The 25,241-nt window shown below is 37.2% G+C and overlaps 1 protein-coding gene across 2 annotated transcripts in view; it reads right to left on the reverse strand.

The window, feature by feature from the left end:
- The window catches only part of ERC1 (ELKS/RAB6-interacting/CAST family member 1), a 271,097-nt gene that overhangs the window by 100,958 nt on the left and 144,898 nt on the right, over positions 1-25,241 (reverse strand). For both annotated transcript variants that reach the window (XM_053978014.1, XM_053978013.1), the window contains one exon: positions 7,284-7,415. In XM_053978014.1, the coding sequence (XP_053833989.1) occupies positions 7,284-7,415 (132 nt within the window). The remainder of the gene's footprint in view (positions 1-7,283; positions 7,416-25,241) is intronic.

Below are 25,241 nucleotides of genomic sequence, written 5' to 3' on the forward strand. Positions count from 1 at the left end.
AGATCTATGATTAAATCATGATACTCCAGCCACAACTCTAAACATGGCCATCTTCAAAATAAATTGCCCTTTCTTAGGTTACATCTGCTGCTGCTAAGGTAGAAGTGAGACTAATTGCCCAAGGATTTCAGCAGGTTTTTACCAGCTTTCTGCAGACCATGCTGATTTCCATTTTGCTGCATTTTAGACAGTTTCAGGTTAACTAGGATATGTCACTATGGCAGACAGTTTAGACCTAACTGAATAATATTCAAAGTAAATATTTAATGCTGTGCTACACAGCACAGCAAAGACTGTCAATTTATATAGCACAGATTGATTTTCCAAAGAGAAAAATTCTGGTGTGATGTATTAACTCACTACAAGCAGTGAAAAACGTTATGCTGATTCCATATACAACTTTAACACTCTTTTCCCAAAAGACATTAAGGATCATGAACATAAATAAATGACAGCACATGCACTGCCATGTGAAGGTTGAACATGTGGCAACTGAAGAAGCACAGTCTCACTGGCAAACTCAGGGAAGTTTCCACCTCTACACACTTGTGGAAGCAAATCTTTAGCATTGTAGTTAACAGAATGCAAGTAGCAGAACCTAACAACAAGAAATAAAAAGAACTTCCACTATTTGCAGCCAACTGAATTCAGGCTGAAATTCAGTGAAGGTTTGAAGGAATCCAATGGTAAACAGCAGTACAGGGAAGTTGGGAAGTTTTTGTGTGAGTAGGAAATACTTAAAATGAAGAGGCATCCTCAATTTAATGAGCCTCAGGCTTGTCAGTCTTCTGTGTTTTTCTATATAAGAGAATGCTATGGAAAGGAAAACAATTTATTTTCTTGCACTTATGGATTTGAAGAAAAAAATAAATTATGTCACAAAAAGAACATATATTAATCTAATGTTCAAGTCTAATGAGTTTTTCTAATGTTTTAACCTACATATTATTGAATCACACTTGCATTTAAGATCACAGAGAATGCAACTGGAAAAGGAATTTAAAATTAAAAAAAGCAGGACTCATTTAAACAAATATTAACACAAGTTATTTGAGTGGGTCCTCATAATTACAAGCAAGTATTAATGTAACCAAGTCTGCAAGAATTTGATTTTCTCTTGAGCCACAACAAATAAAATGCTGTCTAGAGGTGGGTGCTTAAGAAAATAATATAACAGGCAGAGAGATGCCAAGATAGAGCTTTATCTGGGATACCTTAGTAAAAGGCATAACGTGAAATCGGTATTTATCTATTAAACAATAAAAAGGGATAAAAATACAAACAAAATTTTCTTAAAATCAGCACTTGCATCAAATTTATATATAACAGTTTCCATCAGTATTTCTCATTTCATTAAATGAAAAGGTGAGTTATATGGAGAAATGCTCAATGTATATTTTGCACAGAGGTTAATTATGCTTCCAGTGTCCCCGGTTCTCCTGAAAGTCATCAAATTTTGACTACTTTGCCACCTTAAACGAGAGCAACAAATTAAACAAAAACAAAGTCATTGTCCCTGGAGGAATTTAAAAGACAGGTAGATGTGGTGCTTAGGGACATGGTTTAGTGGTGGGCTTGGCAGTATCAGGTTAATGGTTGGACTCAATGATCTTAGAGGTCTTTTCCAACCTAAACAGTTCCATGATTCTAAAAGATTATAAAGGTGTTTTTTTGTCTATAATGTTTGAAAAAGATCTCTGCCTCAAAGTTGTTAGGCATGATTTCCTATTCATTTCTCTCTCTATTCATTTTCCCCATCTGAACATAAAAAAACCCCAGCTCAGCACACTGAACACAACTAAGAGTGGAAAAAATTCCACTCTTCCACCTCTTAAAAGGTACATTACTGAATGCAGAGGGAATTAAATACCAAATTACCTCTCCCTTGCAGGGAGCATGACTCAGTACAAATCTGTGTATTTTTAAAGGAAAAGGTTATGTAAGCCATATAAATATCTGGGGAAAAGAAGTAACATTAGGGAGATGCAATGCTCCTAAAAATTACTGCAAACATATTCACTGACAGGGCCCAGTGAACTTCAGTTACCCAAAATGCTTTCTCCACCCAAAGCAGAACAATCAGACAGAAGAATAAAGTAAATCTCTTGGAAAACAATGGTAAAATTATACTTTGGGCTGACACTGACTTAAAAAGCTCCTAAATTTTTTTTTTATCAGTAAAACAAAGTAAAATATACATTTTTAGCACAGAATTTCATTTAATATGAAATAAGTACTCAATTTACTTTGCACATGTATATATATACACACACTCAAAAGCCAAAATGATTTTGGCAGACTTTTATAGAAAAGAGCTTTTCAGCAGATATTCAAGGGAAGTTCAGCCAAAGAAATGTAAACTCCCACGAAAAATCTTAAAAAAAAACCTCTAGCACCTTCACCCGCAAGCCATACCTTGGATTACTGCCTTGATCCCCTATCTCCAAGTTTATCAAATTTCTCACTAGGAGATACAGAAGAAGAGACAAAAACATTCATTAAAAGCAAGCTGTCCAGCAAGTATTACAGAGCAGTCAGAACCCTGACGTTTCTGTGGTTCTCAGAAAACATCTACAGATAATTACTTCCTGAGAAATTCCACTTTATATTTTTCATTTACAGGGACCTGCAGAAATTAACTTAGTGTGTCAAAATTTGTGCTGCAAAATAATTCCAGTTATTTCTCAACATATGAGAGAAAATATTTCAGATCTATTTCAGTAACAGAATCCTCAGCAAAAAAGGTATGTGTTTTAATTTATCTGGTGTTTTTAGAAGGCAATTGATAGGACAGCTTCCCATATACGATAAATCTGTTGTAAATGTAGTTTCTATTCTATTCTTACAATGAATTTTACTCTAAATAGCATTTGCTAGAAAGTTAATACCAGAATGGTGTTCTGACAGAAGTGCAAGTGACAGATACAATTCAAAACTTAGTGAGGATTTCAGTACAGTAACTTACAGATAAGACAAAAGGCTGTTGGAGGCTCTACTCTACATTCAAACCCTTGCAGACCTTGTATTTACAGTAGGGAAACGGGAGAGAACTGTGAAGCTGTGAAGGAGGTTCTGGTTGAGTTATTAACCTACTTCCATCTTTATTTTTCCTTAACAATTTTGAAGTAGGCATATGTGATATAGAATTTCAGGAGTCTTGTTATCAATGTGTACCTGAAATAATATTACATCCTGCTGAAATAATCTACAGAGACAGTGGGAGAAAGGAACGAGCGTAAGAAAATACGTTTAAACAATACATTATTTTTACAATGTTCAGTCTTTTGTATTTTCCTTAAAAAAAGGAAAATAGAACAATCTGGCCTGTGTAGGATAAAAAGACACAGTGTATGAATAGAGATACAGCTATTTTTAGGTTGACATACTTAACCTCATTTAAAACGTCCCACTGTGAACCATAACTTCAAAAAAAGTTGGTGGAAGGTGTCAAGATCAGACTGCCAACTTAAAAATTTCAGTTTAAGTAGCTATTTAAGGAAGGAAGGAATGACAAGGTAATGGCCATTATTTTATATGTTTATTTGCCATTACATTTTATGGTAAAGAGTTAAATTCTTGCTGATACTATACAGAGAGTACATTTAAGCAGGAGTTGATATTCATGAGAGAACACTACTATCAGCAGGAATGTTATTTAAATTTTTAAAACCTTCTGCTTTTCAAATTTGTAGGAAATGAAGTAAGCTGGAGAAATGTATGTTGTGGTCAGGCAATGCACTGTCTCACTCCAAGAAATAGGAGCCCATTGTAAAGGCTGCAATAAGTTTCTGGTAAAAGTATTTTTAGTAGTAATACTAAGCAACTCCTGCCTTCACGTCTCAGTCCTGCCCACACAGGTCAACACTTCCTCAGATGTACCTCAAATTATGTATGGGGATTCATGAACCAGGGCAGTGAAGTGCTTGACATGAAAAAAATCCCTTCAAAAAATAAGACAGTTGTTACCATGAACTGCTCCAGGTCACTGCTCCATTTCACAACACAGCCCCAGAACAACCTCGGCTGGGGAAACAGATGGGATGTGCACTCAAGTACGGGGATGAAAGTGAGCAAGGAAAAGGAGAGCATGAAGTATCTTAGGTCAGAAAACATTTGTGAACTATGACCTCCAATAAGGAAGGCTAAAAGTGCCAGTAATCCTACTACTGTGCTCCTTGAGACAAGAACCTGCTGCTAATTGTGCCACAGAACTTAAACTTGTGTTTCACTTTATTTCACAAAAAGGATCCCACTCTTTCAGGAAGACCAAAGGAAGTTTCCAGCATTGTCCTGGGAATGGTGCTGATTTGGGGCTCAATTCATACAAAGGCTAACCTGCTGCTTCCTGCTGCAGGAGAAGGGATGGTAAGATGCACCAGGACAGTGAAAGGGTTTGTGGACAAGACAGGGCCTCTTTTCAAAGAAAACCTCCAACAGTTTTTCTTAGGGAGCAAAACTACTGCTGTATTTCTGAGCAGGGAAAAACTTCTATGTAATTCTATTTTTCTCCCCCAGAGGATAATGACAGCTTTTCTAAAATAAACTCAGATTTGGTTAATGCAGAAATAGTGCCTGAAACTACACTAACCATGTCTAATAAAAAAACCTTTATGATAGAAGTGTTTATTTGAGAAATCCTACCTTCAGCCTTATGGGAGTACTAACAAAGAAGTCTGCATGCACCTCCTGACCTTCCACACACAGGGCTGCACCAGTGGGCCCAGCCACAGTACTAAATAACCCCACAGCTGTGAGGAATTCACAACGGTATCTACATAGAGGATTTAGCAGGTGCACCATCAAAACCAGGTGACTATTGTTAGAAAGAAAGGCTTGAAGAACTTTCAAGCCTTCCCATCTATGCAAGACTGCCTCAGCTGCTTTCTGCATGGCAAGGTTTCTGCTATACAGATCAGTAGGGATGATAAAACGATGCCCAATTCAATGGGGGCACTGCTCCCAGCAGGAAATTCCTGATTTTATTTTTGAGAAAGATGAATGAAAGACCAGGTCTAAAATGGTGAAATAAACAGAAAGCTTTGGTCAGTAGGAGACGTCTTGCATACACAGATTGTGTATTTAACACAGTTACCTGCTGTCACAGTTGATACACAATGACAGGATATTTTCAAACACTGGATTAAAGAGAGCAACATTTTAATCTGTAAGGGATATTACAAAAACCATGAAATCCAGGGTGGCTTCTTGGACACTGTATTTCAAATCTGAAGCCTATAAAATAGCACAACACCACACATCATGAGATGATGGAGGGCAGGATTACACAAGACGAGGCCACAATAACAACACAAAATATTGGGGCAGAGGCACACACAAATGAGATGTCCTCATACCTTGAACCACCTAAAGCCAAAATGGTTGACCTCATGCATTGATTCATTAAAAAGCTTCAGACAGGCAGTGAAGTGTCAGAATGGTAGAAAACAAACAAGAGAGGAAAGAAAAAGCATGCAATTAAAAGCAAATTACAGTCAGTTTGAACAACATCAACATTTTAAAAATCACACATCACTCAGACTTGGTCTAAGAATATTAATAACCTATTATATGGTTTGTGAAAGTCAATGGATTTGTCATTGATAGTATATAGAACATGTAGTGTTGCATTTTGAAACTCTAATATTACCTTTGTCTTTCAAAATTCTACAAAGAGCTTCCACAGGACATAATAAAACAAAGGGGGCATTCTTTAAAAGTAATTGAAGGAATAGGCACTGAAAAACATTTGAAGGGAAATCTCCTCTGCACCTTGGAAAAACAGCTACTTGCCACCACTCTAAATACACCTGACTGTATTTAAGTGATAGCAGAACAAAATCCTGTTGGACCAAGTGGGGCACAGCAGGTCTCCCAGTGCTGACTAGAACAAAGAGGCTGCAGATCCTTTTCCACTGTGCTGATTTGTTGCTCATATTTTAAAAACCATAATTGCTCTGAGGTGGCAGTTTAGTTCTGTTGCAGTAAGCCACTGCTGTCATAGGTGTCAACTTTTTTTTCTTCCAATACTGCTGCTCTCATTCCATTCTCCTTTCTCCTCCTCACTGCTACATCCAAATTAATTTCTTTTTTATGCTTTTTATGGTATCTACCATATTCCGCCAACCTTTACCCACAGATCTTACTTGTCTTGGCTCTTTTCCTCTCTTCTCAATCTCTCTCTTGACCCTGATGGTTTATTGATCTTCTGGCTGTGCATTTCCCTGCCTTGCCTCATTTTTAAGATGTTACATCCAATTCCAACAATCTATTTTTTATGCTTATATGTATATATTTTTATAATTATATATTTTTTATATTCTTTGAGTACCAGCTTCTAGGTGGTGCTCTATGATCATAAAATCAATGTCTATGATCATAAAATACAGCAACCAGAATTATCCTCAATACAACTCTCAGCAAACAGCTGAGCTCTAGTTCATAGAGAAACAATTGCTATCTTCAGGAAAACTTAGATTTTTACTTCTTTTCATTGAAGTCTGTGATACAAGAATACATTATAAGAAAAAACTCTTAAAATGTTTTAAAGTGCACTTGGTCAGAAGTGTTAAGTAAATAACAAAGGCAAGGAGATTCCTCCATTGAAATGCAACTAACCAAATGCTCCTGTTTGGTAATTACTGTCCTTCACAAGCTTTATCAAAATGTCATGGATTTATTCATAACTTAGGGTATGCTTTCTTGATGATTACTTACCTGAGCTAAAATCAGGCATGTCCATGATTCTTCAGAGTATCAGTGGCACAAAATCAACCAATGTATGAAAGTTTCTACTTGTGGCTTCAGTACACAAGTGTGTATTTTGTGTGTGCATGCTTGGCTCAAGCCAAGGGATTTGTCTTTTTAACCAGTTGTTTTGCAAGTGCAAGGAGACTGTGGTCCATAAACACAACCAGGCTAAAAAAACCCCATTGTCTTTCAAATAAATTCAATGAACAGGACAGTAAATCTAAGTATACCTCACACACAGGAAGGCAGCTTTGACAAGCAAGACAGATCAGAGGAGTTACTACTTAAACCAATATTTCAAAAGCTCAGGATACCTTGTATTTTGATTTTAATTTCAAGAAAATCTTACCTATGAAATGCAACTTACTACGAAGGCTTTGCAGATGTTATGAGTTCTGTTACCTAACAGTGGTACAGACTTAGAGGATCATCAAAGAAAGCCAGCTGTGTTTCACGCAGGAAAGCAGGGAAATTAGTACTTTACTGTCTGGTTACTTTCCTAGGAGGGCTACCAGTGACTTTACAAGATTGCAGACCTGTTTCTCAGCATTGATCCTGGCTGACTCCTCTTGTGCTAGCACCATTTCCCGCTCTGCAGTTATCTGAACACTTTCTCTGAGTGCCTCTTCCAATTCTTCAATCCGATCATCCTTTTTACGCAGATTGTCCTGGAAAATGACGGGAGACGAGGTGAAGATGACTTGTTTGGAAGTACAGCCCTTTAACCAACCAAGTTTTAAGCCAACCAAAATATGTTTCTCCCTCCCAAGGTGCAATTGCAGGCAAATAATCTTCACACAAAGGAAAGAATGATGAAGGGATGCAGGAGTAAGAGGAAGATCGCAGTAAAGAGAAGGAGAAAGCCAGCAAAGCAGGACCTCAAAGCAAGAGTGCTTGTCTGGTGTGGCTATACCACAGTCCTGCCAGATTATACAGCACAGAGAAGCAAGGATTGTTGGAAAATAAGGATTAGTAAGCAGCTCTGAAGAAGCAGAGAAGCCAGAAGTGGCAGGAAGGTAGCAGGCATTCAGAATTGCCCGTTGGCTCGCACACCCAGCAGCAGGAGTGGTAAGAAGGGAAACAGAGCAATGCACTTTGGAATTTGCATTTCCAGGTTAAGAGGGAGAAAAGCAAACATTGACCCAACAGTCTTCCACTGTTCAGATTAAGTCTTAAAGGAAGTTTTATACCCAAGGCCCACTAGGAAATATGAAGGATTCATCTGGGCTGTCTGAATCCCAGACATTCAAGTATTAAGACTCCCTAAAACTTATTATTTGATTTAAGAGCATCTTCATCGCTGTGCGTTCAGATGTGCCTCATATGTTCAGACCACTGAAGAAAACTTACTGCTCCTCAAAAAAAAATGTTTTATTGGTTTCTACAAGCAGCACAAGTTAAAAAAAAATATATATACAAAATAATGGTATTGTTATTTGTAAAGGAGACGCTCCTAACTTTAATCTTGTAAGGAAAATAAATGTGTCTCTCCTGCTTCTGCAGAAGCAGCTTCACAGAAGGCTTCAAAGCAGGCTGTGCATACATGAATGCCCTGGACCATAGCTGCTTAACAAATCCACCACAAGGGAGCAGCTTGATGGAAGATTTCTGCATTTCTTGTCTTGCAGATTGGTTTAGATCATAGGGTTCCCAATGAGATATTAATGCACACTGAAGTCAATATATGGCTCTTTAGCCACCTCAGTAGCAGTGGAATCAAAAATGCTTTTATTTGTTGGCATTTTGCTCTTTGCCAGATGTACCCCTTTGGCTTCTGTCCTTTAGTATTTAGGATTGTAATTTTCCACTTACATTCAAAGAGTTTTGTGCCATATAAAGAAAAAGGAAAAAGAAGACTGACTTGGAAAAAAATTGTCCTTGCAACCTTCATAATGAAAAGATTAGTCACTGGAGTTTAACAAATGAATCTGACTTATTCCTTGATTCCTGCTTTCTAGGACCGTATCCCCAGAGGCAGTTGTAGGAAAACCATTTCTGACAGTCTCAAAACTGCCACTTTCAATGAGAGTGTTCAAGCAGAGATGCAAAGCTTTGTATCAGACTAGTGCAGGACATCTGGCACCACTGCCAGGTAAAGAGCAAAGCTGGTGTTCAGCCACCAGCACAGGCAGCAGGAGTTGTTAGGCTTTGCAAGCAGAGCAGCTTTCTGCTGATGGTTACACTGCAACATGGATTCACAGGGCAAGGAATTGGTGTCTTCTAAAGAAACAAATGGAGAGATCTACCTTTCAAAAACAGGAGTTGCTTAACATGTTTTCATATTTTCAGAATCTTTTAGGAACAGTGACAACATCATCCAAAACTACTTTATGGTTATCATAAGCGTAAATGAAGTCTCATCAAAAAGATTAATAACAAGGTTACAAAAAGTTGTGCAAAGAACAGTTACCATTTCAGATATAGGGAATATTTATTTGCCTATCTGCATTACAGAGTAATTATGAACTTTACTCCTTGATATATCATTCATGGACAGTCAGGTGAATGTGTAGTTCTCTGTGTCAATTAACAGAAGTGGGAATTGTACATTTGAATGGCAGCATTTAAAATGGAAACTCCTTTAAAATAATAATGTAGAATTAAACATTCTAACACATAGGTATATCCACTCTTCATTCCAGGCAAACATTTCAGAGGTGAATTCAACACTGTATTAAACATGACACTATATAGTGCTCTATTCAGACAGGTGAACGTTTGAGGAGGAGGAAGAACAACTGGTGATACCAAAAATACAGTGCCACATTACCTGCATTTGAAACATCTATATTCATATATAATTACTTTTCCTAAAATAAAACATAAACTTTTACATACATGATAGAGGGTTACAAGTTAAAAATCCAGGCTGACTTACAATGAATTCCTAGAAATGGTGAACTTTAGCACAAATAACCCACCCAGTAAGAAAAGCCTGAGTATAAGTTTTTCCTTTCTGTCTCAGCCAAACCTATTTAAAAGATGGGCAATTTTACTCTTCTAATGGTGTCATGGTGTGTGTAACCACCTGACAAAACCATACAAATGACTGGCAGGAGCACCTCAATTAGTGCAGCTTAGTCTCAAAACACTCTTAAAGAATTATTTTGTTTCTAGCTCATTGATTCATGACTGATTAGTATTTGAATGACTTTTTTTAAAAAAATATAAGCTGCTGTCTTGTATTAGTAGATAAAATTGAAGTGAACATTTTGATACACCAGCACGTTCTTCCAACTGTTTGCCTCTGAACTCTAAAGCATGACAGGCTCTTGCTGACCTGTGCTGCTGCTGCTGCTTTCCTCCATTTAATCACATGAAGTATCACCTTTATTGTGATAAGATTTAAACTCTGGAAAAAATCTTCTATCAGTTTTAACTACAGTTATAACATGTTTCCTACAGTGACAGTTCCTCTGAAGCAGTCATACCTTTGAACAGCACACCAATAGCAAATCTTCCTGTATTTTGATAAAATATCAAAATGATAAACAGTGACAGCCTCTTTTCAGGAATCTTATACAGATGGCTACTCAGAAAGAACAAATGACTTACCTGTACAGTAACTGCATTCTTCAAGGTGTATTATCAACCCAAATACCTCTGTGACCCTCCTTCCCTTACCCTCCTGCATCCCATGTGCATGAGATTGCACAGCAGAGATGGAACTAGACTGGGATAGAGGAGACAGCTCTGCCTTTATGCTCACTGGTGGCAGCACACAGAAAATAAAAAACACATTCGACACTGTGGGAGTGCCAAGAGTTCAGGCACAATAAAAATTTTTGCTACCTATGCTGTGATCCAGTTGCTGATTCACATGCAAAACTAATTCCATCCATGCCTGTCTGAAAGGAAAAGGTGGTGTGACTGATGCACATTTCTGGGCTTTTCCTTTCACTTCAGGAAGGAAGTGGTGGGATGGCCAAGTGATGCATGTTAAAATGATGTATCAATTTAATCTATCCTGCATTCATGTGATGTGTAATCTGCCATGAAGTTTTATGCAAGTGCATGAAATAGGATACATGCTTTCACCAAGGCATTTAGGTTCAATTAAATCTGAGGTATCCTGGCAAACTTCATAACTGTGTCTTGAACGACACTCACAAAGACCTTTATGGCCTAATTTCACTCTTGGAATTAAGGTGGATTTCGCCAGTAAGCTCTTGGGAAAGGTTAGTTAAGAGTAAGCAATAAGAATTGAGAAATCAATGAAATTATTCTTTTAACTGCTGTAAGTATTTCTAGGAGTAGAGAATCACCTAGGTAGGGAAAGAATTTTATCATATAACCCTGTAAATAATGGAATAGCACATTTTACCTGTGTAGTTTTATAGACCAGATGAGAAGAATGCAATACTGGAAGTGTTTTGCAATAGGAATCAATTATTTTTTAAACAGTGAAATCATCATTACAAACCCTTACTCCTGTGAACTACTGCTTTTGCTTATCAGGTATTTCCTCAAGAAGCCATGACCTGGATAAAAAACTTAGTGACCTCAGTCCATTCTAGATGGAATAAAACTCTCCCTAGAAAGAAAACCCCTCCTTTGTGAACTGACCTTCCACTGGGGGAGTGGAACGTGGGAACTCAGGACTTCCAGCTGCCTCAAGTACTACTTAAAGCTTCCTCATGGATACAATCATTTAGATCTTGAGACAACAAATTCTTCAACAACATTTAGAGACAGTCCATCCACAATTGTTAAGATTTTTTTTCCCAGTAAAAATATGAGGGCCTGATTAACTGTAACTCTAAAGTGCATGCTGATTAATTAATTAATATGAAAAATTGAAATCTTCTTCAAAGACTTCTCAAAATCTTCCATAAAGTTCCCTTGCTTCCTCTTTTTGGCCATAACCAGAACCAAATATGAAGAAGAAAAAATTGGTTCTACTTATAGTCAGCCCATTACTGAGGACTTCTGGTTTGCAATCTCAGGAATCTACCAAAAGATGCCAAAAGACTCATGCAATTATGTAAGGTGGGTTTCTGCAGTGTTGGTTGAACCCAGAGAGAGAGATGCTATGCCAAATACCTACTCTTCACAAAAGACAATTGGTGAAAATAAATCAGTTAGTTAAATAATGTCTGTTTTCCTCTGAAAAATATCTGTAAAAACCTGCATGTTTTCCTAAGAAGGTCCTAAGAGAATATACAATGTGGTGCTACCAAAAGGAGGCATTACAGTTTCATTTGATTTCAGGAGCAAACAATTGTATGGCATTAAAGCTCAGGTGAGCACGGTGCATCTCCCTCATTCAGTTCCACAAGCTGATAAACTACTTCAAGTCTCTGGACAAGAAAAGCACACAAAATTGTCACTCATAAATGGAGAAATACATCTTACACTGATGAGACAATACTTTGACTTCTGGAGTTTTCAAGAATATACATCAGGTAGATGCTGAAGGCCAGAACCCATGGTACAAAACCCAAATGGTAGTTATGACAGAATCTAGCTCAAAAGGAGTGTTAGGGGTCCTTCTGCAACTCATCCAAAGTAACAGATGTCCACAAAAATAATTTAATTAATTACCATTTCCTGAAGAAAGTGGCAATATAAAAAAACCCCAAACCTCCAAAAACATATTAGCTTGAAAATTGGAATGAAAGAAAAGTTTATGAACTCCTGAAGATGGAAATACCTTTAGGGTAGAGTATAGCTTGGTACCAAGATGTAGCATAAACCCCAAATAAACACAGATCCAACACTAAAGACTCTGAAATTAAAGTAACAGAGAGACAAACTACCATGCAAAGTTGCTACAAGATATGTTGTTGGGCACAAATAAGCAGTGGAGTTACAATAACCACAGATGCTATGGCTGTCCTGGTGCTCTCAACTGGTAAAATTAAAGACCTTATGTACTGGAGGTTATCTGTGATGGAGAAATCTCTGGCTCTTAGGCAGAAGCTGAGTATATCCAAGTATTATGTTTATATGAAGTCTGTTTCTCACAGAGCAAAATGAAGAGGGTTTTTTGTAAGCACAGCAACAGCAGATGGAATTATCAGGAGTTGCTGAATGAAAGGAGCAGTCTGAGAGCTACAAGGCACAAACTGCCAAGCAGGAGCTCCTTGATCAACATTTCCTCATCTTTGGAGATCAGACCTGAGATACACGACGATTATGTCATTAGAACAACATATGTCAGCATCTGGAAGGTTGTATCTGCCAAATAAGACACATGGATTGGAATTCAAGCCTGACAAGTTACATAAATACAGAAAATAACTACAAGAGACAAAAGGAGAAAGACTGCAGTAGAAGAATTTCATTCCAGTAGGAGTTGAGAGGGAAGTGCAACCAAAGCTGGCCACAGCACTGCATATGCTGTATTGAAAACATGAGGAATGGCAGAAGGTGATGAGTACATTTTTCTGAGAATACCACAGTGGAAAAAGAGGATATGTGTACATCCAGAGTCTGTGTGCACTTGTGGATCATCGGTTGCAGGAAGAACAAAAATATATTTACAGTGAAAAGAAAAAATGGATAAATATTATTTCTAGACATGATGGGTTTAATATAAACAGCCCATTAAAATTAGCATGGTGAAAAAAAACTGTACAGAAGCCAACACTTTATGAGAAATGGCCAGGGAAATTGTCCTTTTAAGTAGAAAGGTAGAAAATGGAGTGATGTTTCAACTACACTGTCCCTGGAGTATAGTTTCAACTACACTGTCACTTGAAAATACTCAAGAGTGATGCAGGACTATGAATGATGCTGCCAACAAAAATATGAGCTTTTCTGTACGTGGGAAGGATGCACACAAAAATATATTTACATGGGAAAAAGTCCACTCAAACCCATGAAAGTTGGAAAAGAAATGTATCAACTCCAGTGCTAGAGTGCAATAGAAAATAACCAGATACAAATTACTACAAATTGATCTAATTTAAATGAAAGGGAAGTGAAATGGGAGGGGGGAAAAAAACCCTAGTGAAAACTTAATGAAAAGAAATGCTTAATCTTTCACATTGTCTTTTTCTTAGATACACATGAAAGCCTTAAAAAAACTCATGCATTTTGCTATTATTGCCTGACAATTGCTAAATTGTATACAAAAACGTGTAAATAACTCCAGCCATTCACACACTTTTCCTTCCAAGACAGAATCTCACCACCCAGGTGTGCTACTTTCCAAAAGCATTTCCAGAACATGCAGCACTTTTGCCCAACATCAGGAGCAAAGTTAAAATACAGAGCCTGTGATAATGGTAAGAAAGGATCCTAATCAATACCAGTTGAAGGAGGACAGAAAGGAGAAGAAAAAGGACAGTTCTAGACACTATTACAGGCTCAGAAAGGGCAAGGCAGCAGTGGTTATTCCTGTGGGAAACAGGCAATGTCCTTTGCTGATAGTTGCCACCCCTTTGACACTTCTTTCCTGTTGCTGTAAGCTTGGTGCTCCCAGCACAGCAATCAGTTATAAATCTGGGCCTCCTACAGACACTTTTCATTAGCAACAGCCCAGACAGAGCCAAGCACCTTGCCAACACTAACAACCAGGTTTACCATTTAGCAGCTGCACGGGGTGCCAGCAGTTTTAACATTTTGCTCTGGCTGTTGCAAATTACCACATTTGTAGTTTTTAAAACCTAGAGGGACAACGTTTCTATCAAACCACAGCAGGTCACTGCACGGACTATTGAAATGGGACCCAAAGCTGACAATACAGCTGACAAAATGATCTGAAGTGAGCAAAAGCAATAGATATTTCTAATTGTTATGGGGCTTTGTGGTTTTTTTTGTTTATTTGGTTTGTCTTTCTTTTGTGGGGATGTGTCATGTCTTTTGGAGAGGCTAATTGGAGAAATGCTACTGTAACAAGATTTGTTCTTCTCTCTTGTATCAATACAATGACTCAAGGCCTCTAAACTGATATGAGATTAGAGAAAAAGCCAGCAGCAGTTCTAACTAACTGCACCATTAACACAAAGCTCAAACCCACGTTATTCCCTTGATACAGCCTTATTTGCCTGAGCTCTCTTTGCAAATGTCAGTCCTGTCATCATCATTGTACTAATATATCACAGGTCACAAGACCTACCTTTCTTTGCTCATTTTTAATCCTTCAGCAGACAAAACCATCAGAGCACCACACATGGACAGCCATGAAAGAACACTTCTCTTGTTTTCCCTCCTTTTCATAGATGAATATAGGACAAAAATTGCTACTGATAAACACACTACTGAAGAAATGCCTACTGAGCACTTGATCCCATTGAATCTCCTCCACTCCCTCAATTTTGAAGGGAATTCCTGCAATCATCTCTGGTTTTTGATTTTAGCCTCTGATGCTTCTTCCTGGATGTGCATCATAGTAGAGCAGCTTTTGTATTTGTGCTATGAACTGCTTCCTTTAAAGCAGCCATCTATCAAGATCCTACTACTAACCACAAAACATCTTAAGCTAAAAAAAAAAAAAAATCCCTTTCACTCCATGAAGATATTCCCCTTTCTCCCCATCTTCAAACTAGAGATCAGTAAAACAATTTTCCATCAGAACTAAATAATCATTGTTTTTCCATGCCATCCAGGTGCATCCCCAATGCACCCACAATCCCCTTGACAGTCAGATGCACCAAGTGAAGGCAATTTCAAGGAGATGATCTGCCTTGGTACAACATGGATTCAGCTACAAACCCAAAATAGACGTATTAATTTAGGGAAATGCTTGGCTTAAAATATTAAAAGCTGTTCTCAATATCTTTACTAGTAAATGCCTGATCTGCTGTTCCACTGTATCCAGACAATAAGGATACATTTGACGATTATGAGAATACAGTACAGAAAATGTAAAAAATTTGACAATTAAATAGTAATGTAATCAGAAAACAGTGAGCTTAAAAATACTGAAAAAAGGTATTTCAAGATAAAAGCTTCTCATTTGTGTATTTGCAGCATTACACTGACAGTAGCTTTAAACAGGCAACTTACTATATAACATTCATAAAAATCACCATTAAAATTAACTAGCTTAAAACCCAGAAGAATGAGAAAATGGAAACATTTCACATTTTGAGAAATTCTCACTTCTTTGTATGAAAATTCAAATTGTTTCTATACAAGCCTGAACTAGTTCAAAGGAATGGGAAAAACAGTTATTGTTTCCCTTTAGCCCCAAATATTCCAAAATGATCCTCTTATTATTCTCAGTCTACAAAGTGGGAAAAAGTACTCCTCTTGTCTTCACTCATTCTTTTCCACATTCAAGAATTCAATTTCATTTAATATCTGTTTGAACAGAAGCCTGTCCTTATGTTTACTATTTTCTTCCTTGCCTTTACCTCTGCTGTGTTTGCCACATCTTTTTCTGTGGTGGGTGGTTGGCATCACTGCACATTATTCAGAGGGGGAATGCACTGCCCATGCACACAGTGGCACAGCAGCATTCTCTGGTTTGCTCTTTGATACTTCTCAAATGGCTTTTTAGTAGTCCTCCTAACCAATAACATTTTCATAAAACTATTTATTCTAATGCTGAGATTGCTCTCCTATGGTAATAGAGCTAATCAGAACCCTTCATTCTGCACATATATTTAAGATTGCTTCTCCTGACATATATATACTTATGCTGAATTTCACCTGCTCTTTTATCCATGGGTTCCAGTTATGAGCTATATAGGTTATCTTTCTTTTCTTGTGGAGCTATATAGGTTATCTTTCATTTAAATATCTTGAATAAATCAGTAAATATAATTTGGAATTGCACAAAAATTTAGTCTCATTTACAGAAAATATTACATCTGCTATTTTTTAGCTCTGCTCTAGAAGAACATGGATACCTGTTGTTGGGACATCATGTTCCTTCAGCTTTTATTTCCTTGCCCTGCTTTGGAAAATCACCTGACCCCAAAACTATCAAATTATAGGAAGAATTCAAACGCAAGCAACAAAAGCAACATAATAATCTAAGTGAATTTGTTGAAGAATTTTAACTGACTACAGACATCTAGAATGTTAGTATCATCCTCCTTCAATCCTCAGTCACAGACTAAGTGATACCAATGTAGTTAAGTTTTTCCCATGCCTGCATTGAGATCTGAGTGTACATCAAACCAAACTAAGGAGATGCAAGGACTGGTGCTGACTTTCAGTGTGCTACAACCTTCTGTCAGTTCTGAACACAATTTGCAGCCTAAGTCTCAATTCCAGTTAATATTTGCACATCACAGTAAGAGCAGTTGTTCTGATACCTCCTAAGAACGTGCAAATTTTAGACAAAGAGAAAAATTTAGGACAGAATACGTTGATTTCTATATAAAAAAAAAAGTAGTTTAAGGGTGATACCAATTTGGGCAGTTTAGTAAGCAAGATTTAAGAATAATACTGATTTTGCATAAAATTAATTAGGTTTAGTACTATTTAAAATGAATTAGAGGAAATATTTTTAAGGAAATACTTGAGTATTTGTTCCCACAGTATAGAACCAAAAAAAAAAAATCCACATGTATTATTTTTTAAAAATAAGTTCTGAATTCTTTCTGAGGTCCCCATCATCACCCCATCTCCCTTTCTTTTTCTATTGTGCAAAGAAGAATAAAACAGAATAGCAATTTTATTAAACAATAAGAATATGAAATGAGCCATGGCAAATGGGCATTTTTATTCTTGGGGAGAGATGAGTTAGAAACCACTTTCAACACAGCAAGAAAAAAAAAATAACAACTTATGAGAGAGACAGAAAAAAAATTAAGAAGAAGGAAAAAATGCAAATTTATTACCATTTCTCAGGCTCATGAAATAAGACACCAAAATGAAAAGAGAGCTGTTCTTCCCCTTCAATGTGCTCCTATTGTTTTGCTTAAATCTGGCCCTCAATGTTTTCTGCTCTCAGGAGAGACCTCCTCATAGGAACCACACTATGTTGTCAACAGATACATTAATCTCTCTGACAGCTTTTAGGAAAGCAGTTTGAACTCAGATACTAATCTTGGGGAAAAAAGCCTATGCAAAAAACATCCAGTGGTTAAGGCTGCTGGCACACATTCAGCTGTGCAGTCCTCACTGTACTCAGTTTCTGGCATATCATGAAGGGTACCAACCCTTCCCTCTGCCAAACAGGAAAGAGCACAAATAGCAGGTTTCATCTTCCACTGACACATCATGTTTCGGCAGAAAAGACTGGGTGAAAGTGTGTCTGGGGAATAATATTCCTGATGGATCACCAAAAAATGTTAGGATGGAGGGAGTCTTCTTTCCTCTATTAAAAACTCTCAGGCCATATAATGGCTTTCTCTCGCTACAAATCTCAATTTGCAGTTAAGGGAAATACTGGGATAACTGGGAGACTGCCTAATGCTAGCTGTAAATAGTGACTTCCACAAAATTTTTCCAGCTGTCTGTTCAAAACTGTAGAGCTGTCCAATTTTTACTTTACATAAGAAGACAAAGTCAAATAGTTCATCTTTTTTAAAGATGTGAAAGCAATGAGTTCATCTAACATGAACATAATAAATGTATGGTAAACTAAACAAAACCATTAAGTGAAAACTGATAGAGCAGATGGCTAAATGTCTATCCAGGGAAATGCTTCTCCATTACAATTGCCAGGGCCCTTCAAAATTCCTTTCTGTAAATGTTATGGTAACAAGTATTCTGAATGGAGCACTCACTCTTGGTCAGACACAAGAGAAGATATTTTCTTAACAATGGATTTAATGCCACAAACATCAATTATGTAGAATGACAGACCCTGTCTCTATAAGAACTGCCCTATCAAATGAAGAGCAAGGTCATGTATTTATTCTGATACTGTATTTCAGACAGAGAAAAAAGCTGCACCTTCTTTCTACAATTCATTTTTGAGACAAATCATTCTCCATGTTCAAAAGTGTAGATTTTTTGTTGGTGCTTCAGCATGCAATATTTCACACACGAGCAAAAATCAAGTTAGTTAGATCTTGCAAATCATCATCAGAAAAATGGCTTCAACAAAACTGGAGACATAACTGTCCCCACTGTCTGCTTGTGGATCACAGCTCTCATTTTAAGAATGTTAATCCACCAAAGCTCAACAAATCCAAGAAAACTAAGAAATAAGAGAGGTAAATATAAACTTTTCTAATAGTCACCCCTACTACCATATACTTCGTATGCAGTTGTTTGGAGAAATAGGTTATCAGATTTCTATAAGGAGAAGTTGGAAACTGGTACTGGAAACAGACCCAGGTAAATATTCCTAAGTTTTAACGGGTATGAAAGCTTGTCTTGATGAGCTTCCTCTAAGTAAATGGAGAATTACTGTCCTGGAGAGTCCACCAGGCACACATGTGAAAGCATAAGAGATAAAAAGGACCTCATCTGAGCAGATGCTGTGGGGTTTCTTGTTTGTCAAGATACTTTTCTTACCTTGTTGAGCTTATTTCTGGCAATCTGTTAATAAATCTTCATGCCCTTCTTTGAAATCCACATTGTCCTTTATCATTTCAATACAGAAAAGAGGAGAAGTCTTTTTTTTTGTATGACAGAAGCTCATTTTTATGTGTTCTACTGTCTTGCTGGGATGGAAATCTAACAGTGCAACTTTCACATGAAAATATAATGTCACAATAGTGCCATTAGTCACAATAGCTATTTCATATTATGCACTGATTTCTAGCACTGTGCAGTATTCCTCCACTGTCCAATGAACTTTTCAGTCCTGTTTCTGTGTGGCTGAATAATAAATTGATTAAGGCACTAACTTTGTGAGAATGTAAGCCTTTCTTCAGTTAAAGAGCATTACAAATGAAGAATAAGAGTCTTGTCTATACTTATTGTATTATTTTACACACATATAATGAAGTGAGGCTGTCTATTCATCATTCATGCATTATCTATGCTGCAAAAGTAGATGTATCCAGAAGGGCTTATTTATGATTTTTAATTCCCAAAAAGGGATACAATTAAATTAATTCTTCTTCACCTCCCCTCAAGAAACCTCCCCTCACTCTAAGTGATGAAATGTGTAGCTGAAAGGTCATCATTTTTGGAACTTCTCCCAGGTATCCAGGAAAGATAAGAAAAAGATCTCTTGACAGAGGGCTATGACATGATCAGAACAAGAGCTAGCTTTTCTCAAAGCATCTGCCAGGGTTAAATACGTGCCTGTTTCTACACTAACTGCAATACGCTGTGCTGAAAATAACAACCCACCAAATACATACAGAATGAAAAGTTTGTGAACACTGTATTTTCTGTAACGTATTGTAAAAGCTGATGGAAATGAAAATTCCTACTGGAATATTACATCACTAATGAGTCATGATGCATATTGATGTCTCTACTGGATACGTATATCCTGTTTTGTAATGAAAAGCCAGCTGTCACAGAATCTCTGAGAGAAAGAGCTGGAGGGTAAGTTGATCCCAAAACTACCAATTGGCTACCACTGCCGAAATAAAATAGGCCGAAAAATTTGCATACAATTATTTCACTTACATTTTTATGAGGTATAACTGATCTTTACAGCCTGTATTTGTTCATACTTGCTGCATTTTCACTAACAAAAGTCCCACATAACACTGAGAAGCAGACAGTAAAACACTGATTCACATTACCTCAGAACCACATTTCGCTAAATTATTGACAACATGTAACAATATTAAGTTTCATCCTCTTTGGTAACTGACAAGAAAAACTCATCCTTTCAAAAAATACTAAAAAAAATTTCTTTAAAAATGAATTGCAAAGTGAATTGGTATCCTTTCAGCAACTGGTGCCATGAGCTCTGTCCTGGAGGACAGGATGAGGATGACCTAGACCTGAATGTAGCCTTAAGTGAAATTACAGGCGCTTGCGTAAGCGCTGATGGCACCCGGTCAGGCCCAAGGCTGGGCAGCACAGGGAATTACCCAGGGACAGGGAGGCCAAAACCTGTCCATGATGTAATTAATGCCTAAAAAGGACTGGGAGAGGAAGAGAGAGGAAAAGAACGTTTCAATCTGAGTAATTCCCAAAGGTGCATCTGAGCTCAGTAAGCAGATATGAGTTTGATATGTCGGACTGTTCTCTGGAACAAACCCTGCAGATACAAGATGGCTTTAAAGAACAGATTTCTGCCAGGCTGAAATGGAGCAGTTGACTGTTTTCTGGGCTGTAACATGTTGAGCTGTACACTCCACTCATCTGGCAGGCAAGGCTGGAATCTGATATGGCAGTGGTATATATGGAAGAGAAATTAGCCAGGAACTCCACACTTGAAAGTCGCTTATCCCAGGAAAACACCTAACATATTTTACTAGCATAACCAATTTGCTTCAAATCTGATGGAAGTTTTCAAAAAGTTCTTGAACTTTAAGCTTGGAAAGGTCTACTTTAACCATTTATTCAGAAATTTTGTACTCACTGTCCAAAAGCAAATTCAGAGATGAATTAGGAAAGCATAATCTTGCTTTATTAATAGCCAAAAGAGAACACAGCATAATTTTCATTATGGCATAGTATTACTGCCAAGAGATGAGATGAAATAACTTCATCCACCCCACCTTCAAGATGCAATCATAGCATATCAAGAGGAAGTTCTTCAGTAATTTAAGCTCAGATGCACTGGGCTCCACTTGGGTTTTCAGGTTTTTGCATGTTGGCACTGACTGTGTGCACATGCAGTGGTGCCTCAGAACAAACAGTTAACCACAAGAGACTACTTCAGCTGGAAGCTACTCCAGCAACCACCCAGCCCAACCTCCTGGCCAGATCAGGGCTGGCAAAAGTTAAAGCATGTTGTTAGGGCATTGTCCAAATGCCTCTCATACACTTGGCAGCCTTGGGCCACTGTCCTGATACTTAATGAATTTAGAAGGTTCATTTGATGAGAAGGTATTTGCTTATCTATCCATTTAATTGAGCTTTGCCTGGATCACAGTAGAAACATTACTGAAAATAAAGTTGCATATTTGTTTATATTAAAAGCAGAGCTCTTTCCACTGGAAGGATAGGTTTCTCCAATATGATAAAAGAAATACACTATCACAAGAAACAAACAGCATATACTTACAATTCATGGATTAGGAATATACATTAAATTATCTAGACTTGGGTGTGGAAAAAGAAAAAAAGAACTAATAAGTTTATTTGCTTTCTGCAGTTGCTCATTAAAGCACTCAAACACATCTTACACATGATGTGGACATAGAGCTTGTCGGCAGCAATTAGAGACTGATGGACACCTGCTGCAACACAGATTCAATAGTACACAAACCTACAGCACAGATATTGTGAAAGTTCTGGAAAAACTGCAGAAGATGCTAGAGTGATGAAACAAGAAAATATGAATACTTCCTTACAGAAGCCAGCTTGAAGTATCCATTCAAATATAATGAAATTACAGTAAATGTTATCTTTCTATGACTAAACAGCATACCAATTATTTTTCACAATAGCCAAGCTTTAGTCACTTCAAGCAAAAATGTTCTACTCCAGCCCAACAGTTTGTTTGTTTCTTTATCCTGCTTATAGACCAGATCCTCTTCAGCCTCTCAGATCCCTGGAGAGTTGTGGTTTAAGGGAACCCAGGAGGAAAAGACAAATTTGGAAAGCCATTTATCCATCTCACTAGAATTGAGACATTATGGTTTTCATTCTTCCCCCACTCCCAAAAATACCAAATTTCCATCATCAGAGCTCTGTGAATAAACGAACATTTTGTTACTGGACTCAGGAAGAAAGAAACCACAGGCCTGTTAGGGACAGAGAGGAGAGCAGGGCACTGTGTGCTTGGGAGCGTGTTTATTTGACTGGATTGCAGACGGTCAACCGAAGAACATGCAGATCATATATTTTTAAGCATTTCATAATGTCTTATTATTAATTCCAGCCAAAACCACCAAGACCAAAATTATCTGGAATTGGTGCTTGTGTGTCCTGACCCCAAAGCCAACAATGGTTGCATAAAAAAAAAAAGTTAAATATCTACAGTCCTCTCAGGTTTAATTTTTTTTAATCAATTACAAGGCAGTGCCCTTTAAGAGTCTAGAGAGAAGACAGGTCTCCACAACTAACAAACTGAAATGTGGTCCTGGGTAAATTTTACTTCCAGGAAACCAAAATGTTGCAGTCCTTGAGAGAGGGAGGCTATAAGCAGAGGGCTCTTCTAAAGGAAGGAGCTTTTATTGAACCTGTCACTTGTCATTAAACACTCCATATTTTACCTTAACCTGATATTTTCATTAGAGCATACAGACCTTTTTCATCTGTGAATAAAAGCATTCCCTTCAGTCTTGTGCTGAATATGGGGAAAGGCTCTCTAAAATTGAGCCCACCCAAACAGGACAATTATGTTCACAAAAGCAGGAAAAGCACTACGGAAAATCAAGTAACATTAATACCATGATAACTTGCACACTTCAATGTTGACTATCACATCACACTTCAATCTTAAATTATTTAATGCATTTAATAATGTCTATTTTTAATGTCAGAAAAACTTGCATATAATTATATAGAGAACACAGACACCAGTGCAGAATAAAACACAACATAAGCAAACTGCAAAAAAGTATTTTTTGCTTTATCTGTACTGCTCTACAGAGATCTTTAGCTGGAAAACCTGAATGGGAAAAGGTAAAGATATCCATGCTATTCATATTTTTAAATCTATGATCTCTCAACTGCTTAAAACACTTTATATGTAAAGAACTGGATAAGAAATTGCAAGGGAAGCTATACATTCTTAAAGAACTCTGATATAAAGCAGCACCATTTTTTCCACCATTTTTTTCGAGCAAAAGCTGTTACCACCAAAGCTGTACCATCTCCTTGATGTCCCAGAAACTGGTGTTATATAGCTTTAGCAGAACTTAAAAGTTCTCCGTACCTGAAATATCACTCTCTGTTCATTGCTATGTAGTAGAAACATTTTACATAATACACTGTTTCTTTAAAAAAAAAAACAAAACCAAAAAACTGGTTTCAGTATGCAAATAGAAGCTGAGAGAAAACAGGTATCAGGCTTTTTTTAGTGTATTACATATGTGAAGAAGACAGAAAAATTAAATGGGAAAGAATAACTGGGGGAGGGAGAGAACCAGAAAAGGAAGCCATCCCTTGTAAAATCTGGAAGTGCTACATAAAAACAAAGATTATGGTCTGATGGAATGGTGTCATTCAAGAAATACACCACCCACGTAATTGAAAGGCAAATGTGAAGCACCAGCTGTCTTTTCAGACTTGAAATATAGATTTACTCAAATGCAGATTAGAAATCTAACCAAATATTGTAGTAGCTTTAGGAATTTTTAAAGACATTTCACTAATACCAGGAGGACTGTGTTATTTAAACATAGCTGCCACATAACGAGAGCCTTGTGAATTGCCATAGCATTACAGCCACAAAACCCATTAGCAGATGTAGAAATCCCACATTCCCGCCTTTTATAAAGGTCTGCAGTTAGGAAATCATTTTCATACACTTGGAACTTAACTATTTCATTGCCCAGGACCTACAGGACTGGAGTTGATGGAGAAAACCACAAAATGGTGCATCTGAGAGCATTCCATGGACACATGTTTCTGTGGTTCTTTCAAAGTTTTAGCTGAAAACATCCCCCCAGCATCCCACAGAACCAAGTAAAGGAGTATCTGTTTGAAATAAGGAAAGGATTTATCTTTACTAGAGAACTCTTAGGATGTATTCTGTGTCTTCACTGTAGATGTATTAAGATATGTGGCTGATAAAAAGAAACGGGATTTAAGCTAAGATAACAAAGGAAGACAAAGAAAGGCTTGCTCTTTAAAGATTTATAAAATAAAGGATTACAGGGTAGGGTGCAGTTTCCATATTTATTTTCACTCACCAAAAAAGAAAGTTATTTTTGTAAATTAAAGAAAACACAGTCAAAATGTTTATTATCTCCACACTTAGCATCATGGTATCTTTGCTGTACTCCACGCCAGTAGTTTAATATTTTTGTGACAGCAATTGAAAACTTACCGTTTGATAAAGCTCCTGCAGCTAATCTCAACACACAGCACACTGAGAAATATTTGACTTCCTTTTATACCAGTGACTTTCTTGTGCCTGGGCAGATCTGAGGTAACTAGATAACTCTGTGGGGCAGCAGCATGATCATTTCAGAAATAAAGCCAACTGACCAAAATGCACATCAAGAATTCATGAGGTAAACAAAGATGACTACACACAGAAAACATGGTCCTCCAGTTACCCCACAATAACTCCAGCTTTCTCTAAGAATACTTACTTGGTTATCTTTCATTTACTGAAGAAAAGACATCAGTATAAGGTAAAACCAGCTGGGAAAATATACAAAACAGCTAAAGAAAAAGGCTGTTAGAAGAGCAGAGAAGAAAGAAATGTCACACCCAATCTCAATATGGAATTGATATAATTATTTCAACGATGCACTTCATAACCAAGTTGACAGTTAAAAGTACAAAACTGAGTAAGGTATGAAGGCAATTGAGAGAGGCTGCTTTCTTTGAAATGCTGTAGGATAGATGTGTCCTTTTAAACAATCAGGAACAAAGTTTTGAGGTAA

This window comes from Vidua macroura, chromosome 5 (assembly GCF_024509145.1).
Source record: "Vidua macroura isolate BioBank_ID:100142 chromosome 5, ASM2450914v1, whole genome shotgun sequence".
NCBI lineage: Eukaryota > Metazoa > Chordata > Aves > Passeriformes > Viduidae > Vidua > Vidua macroura.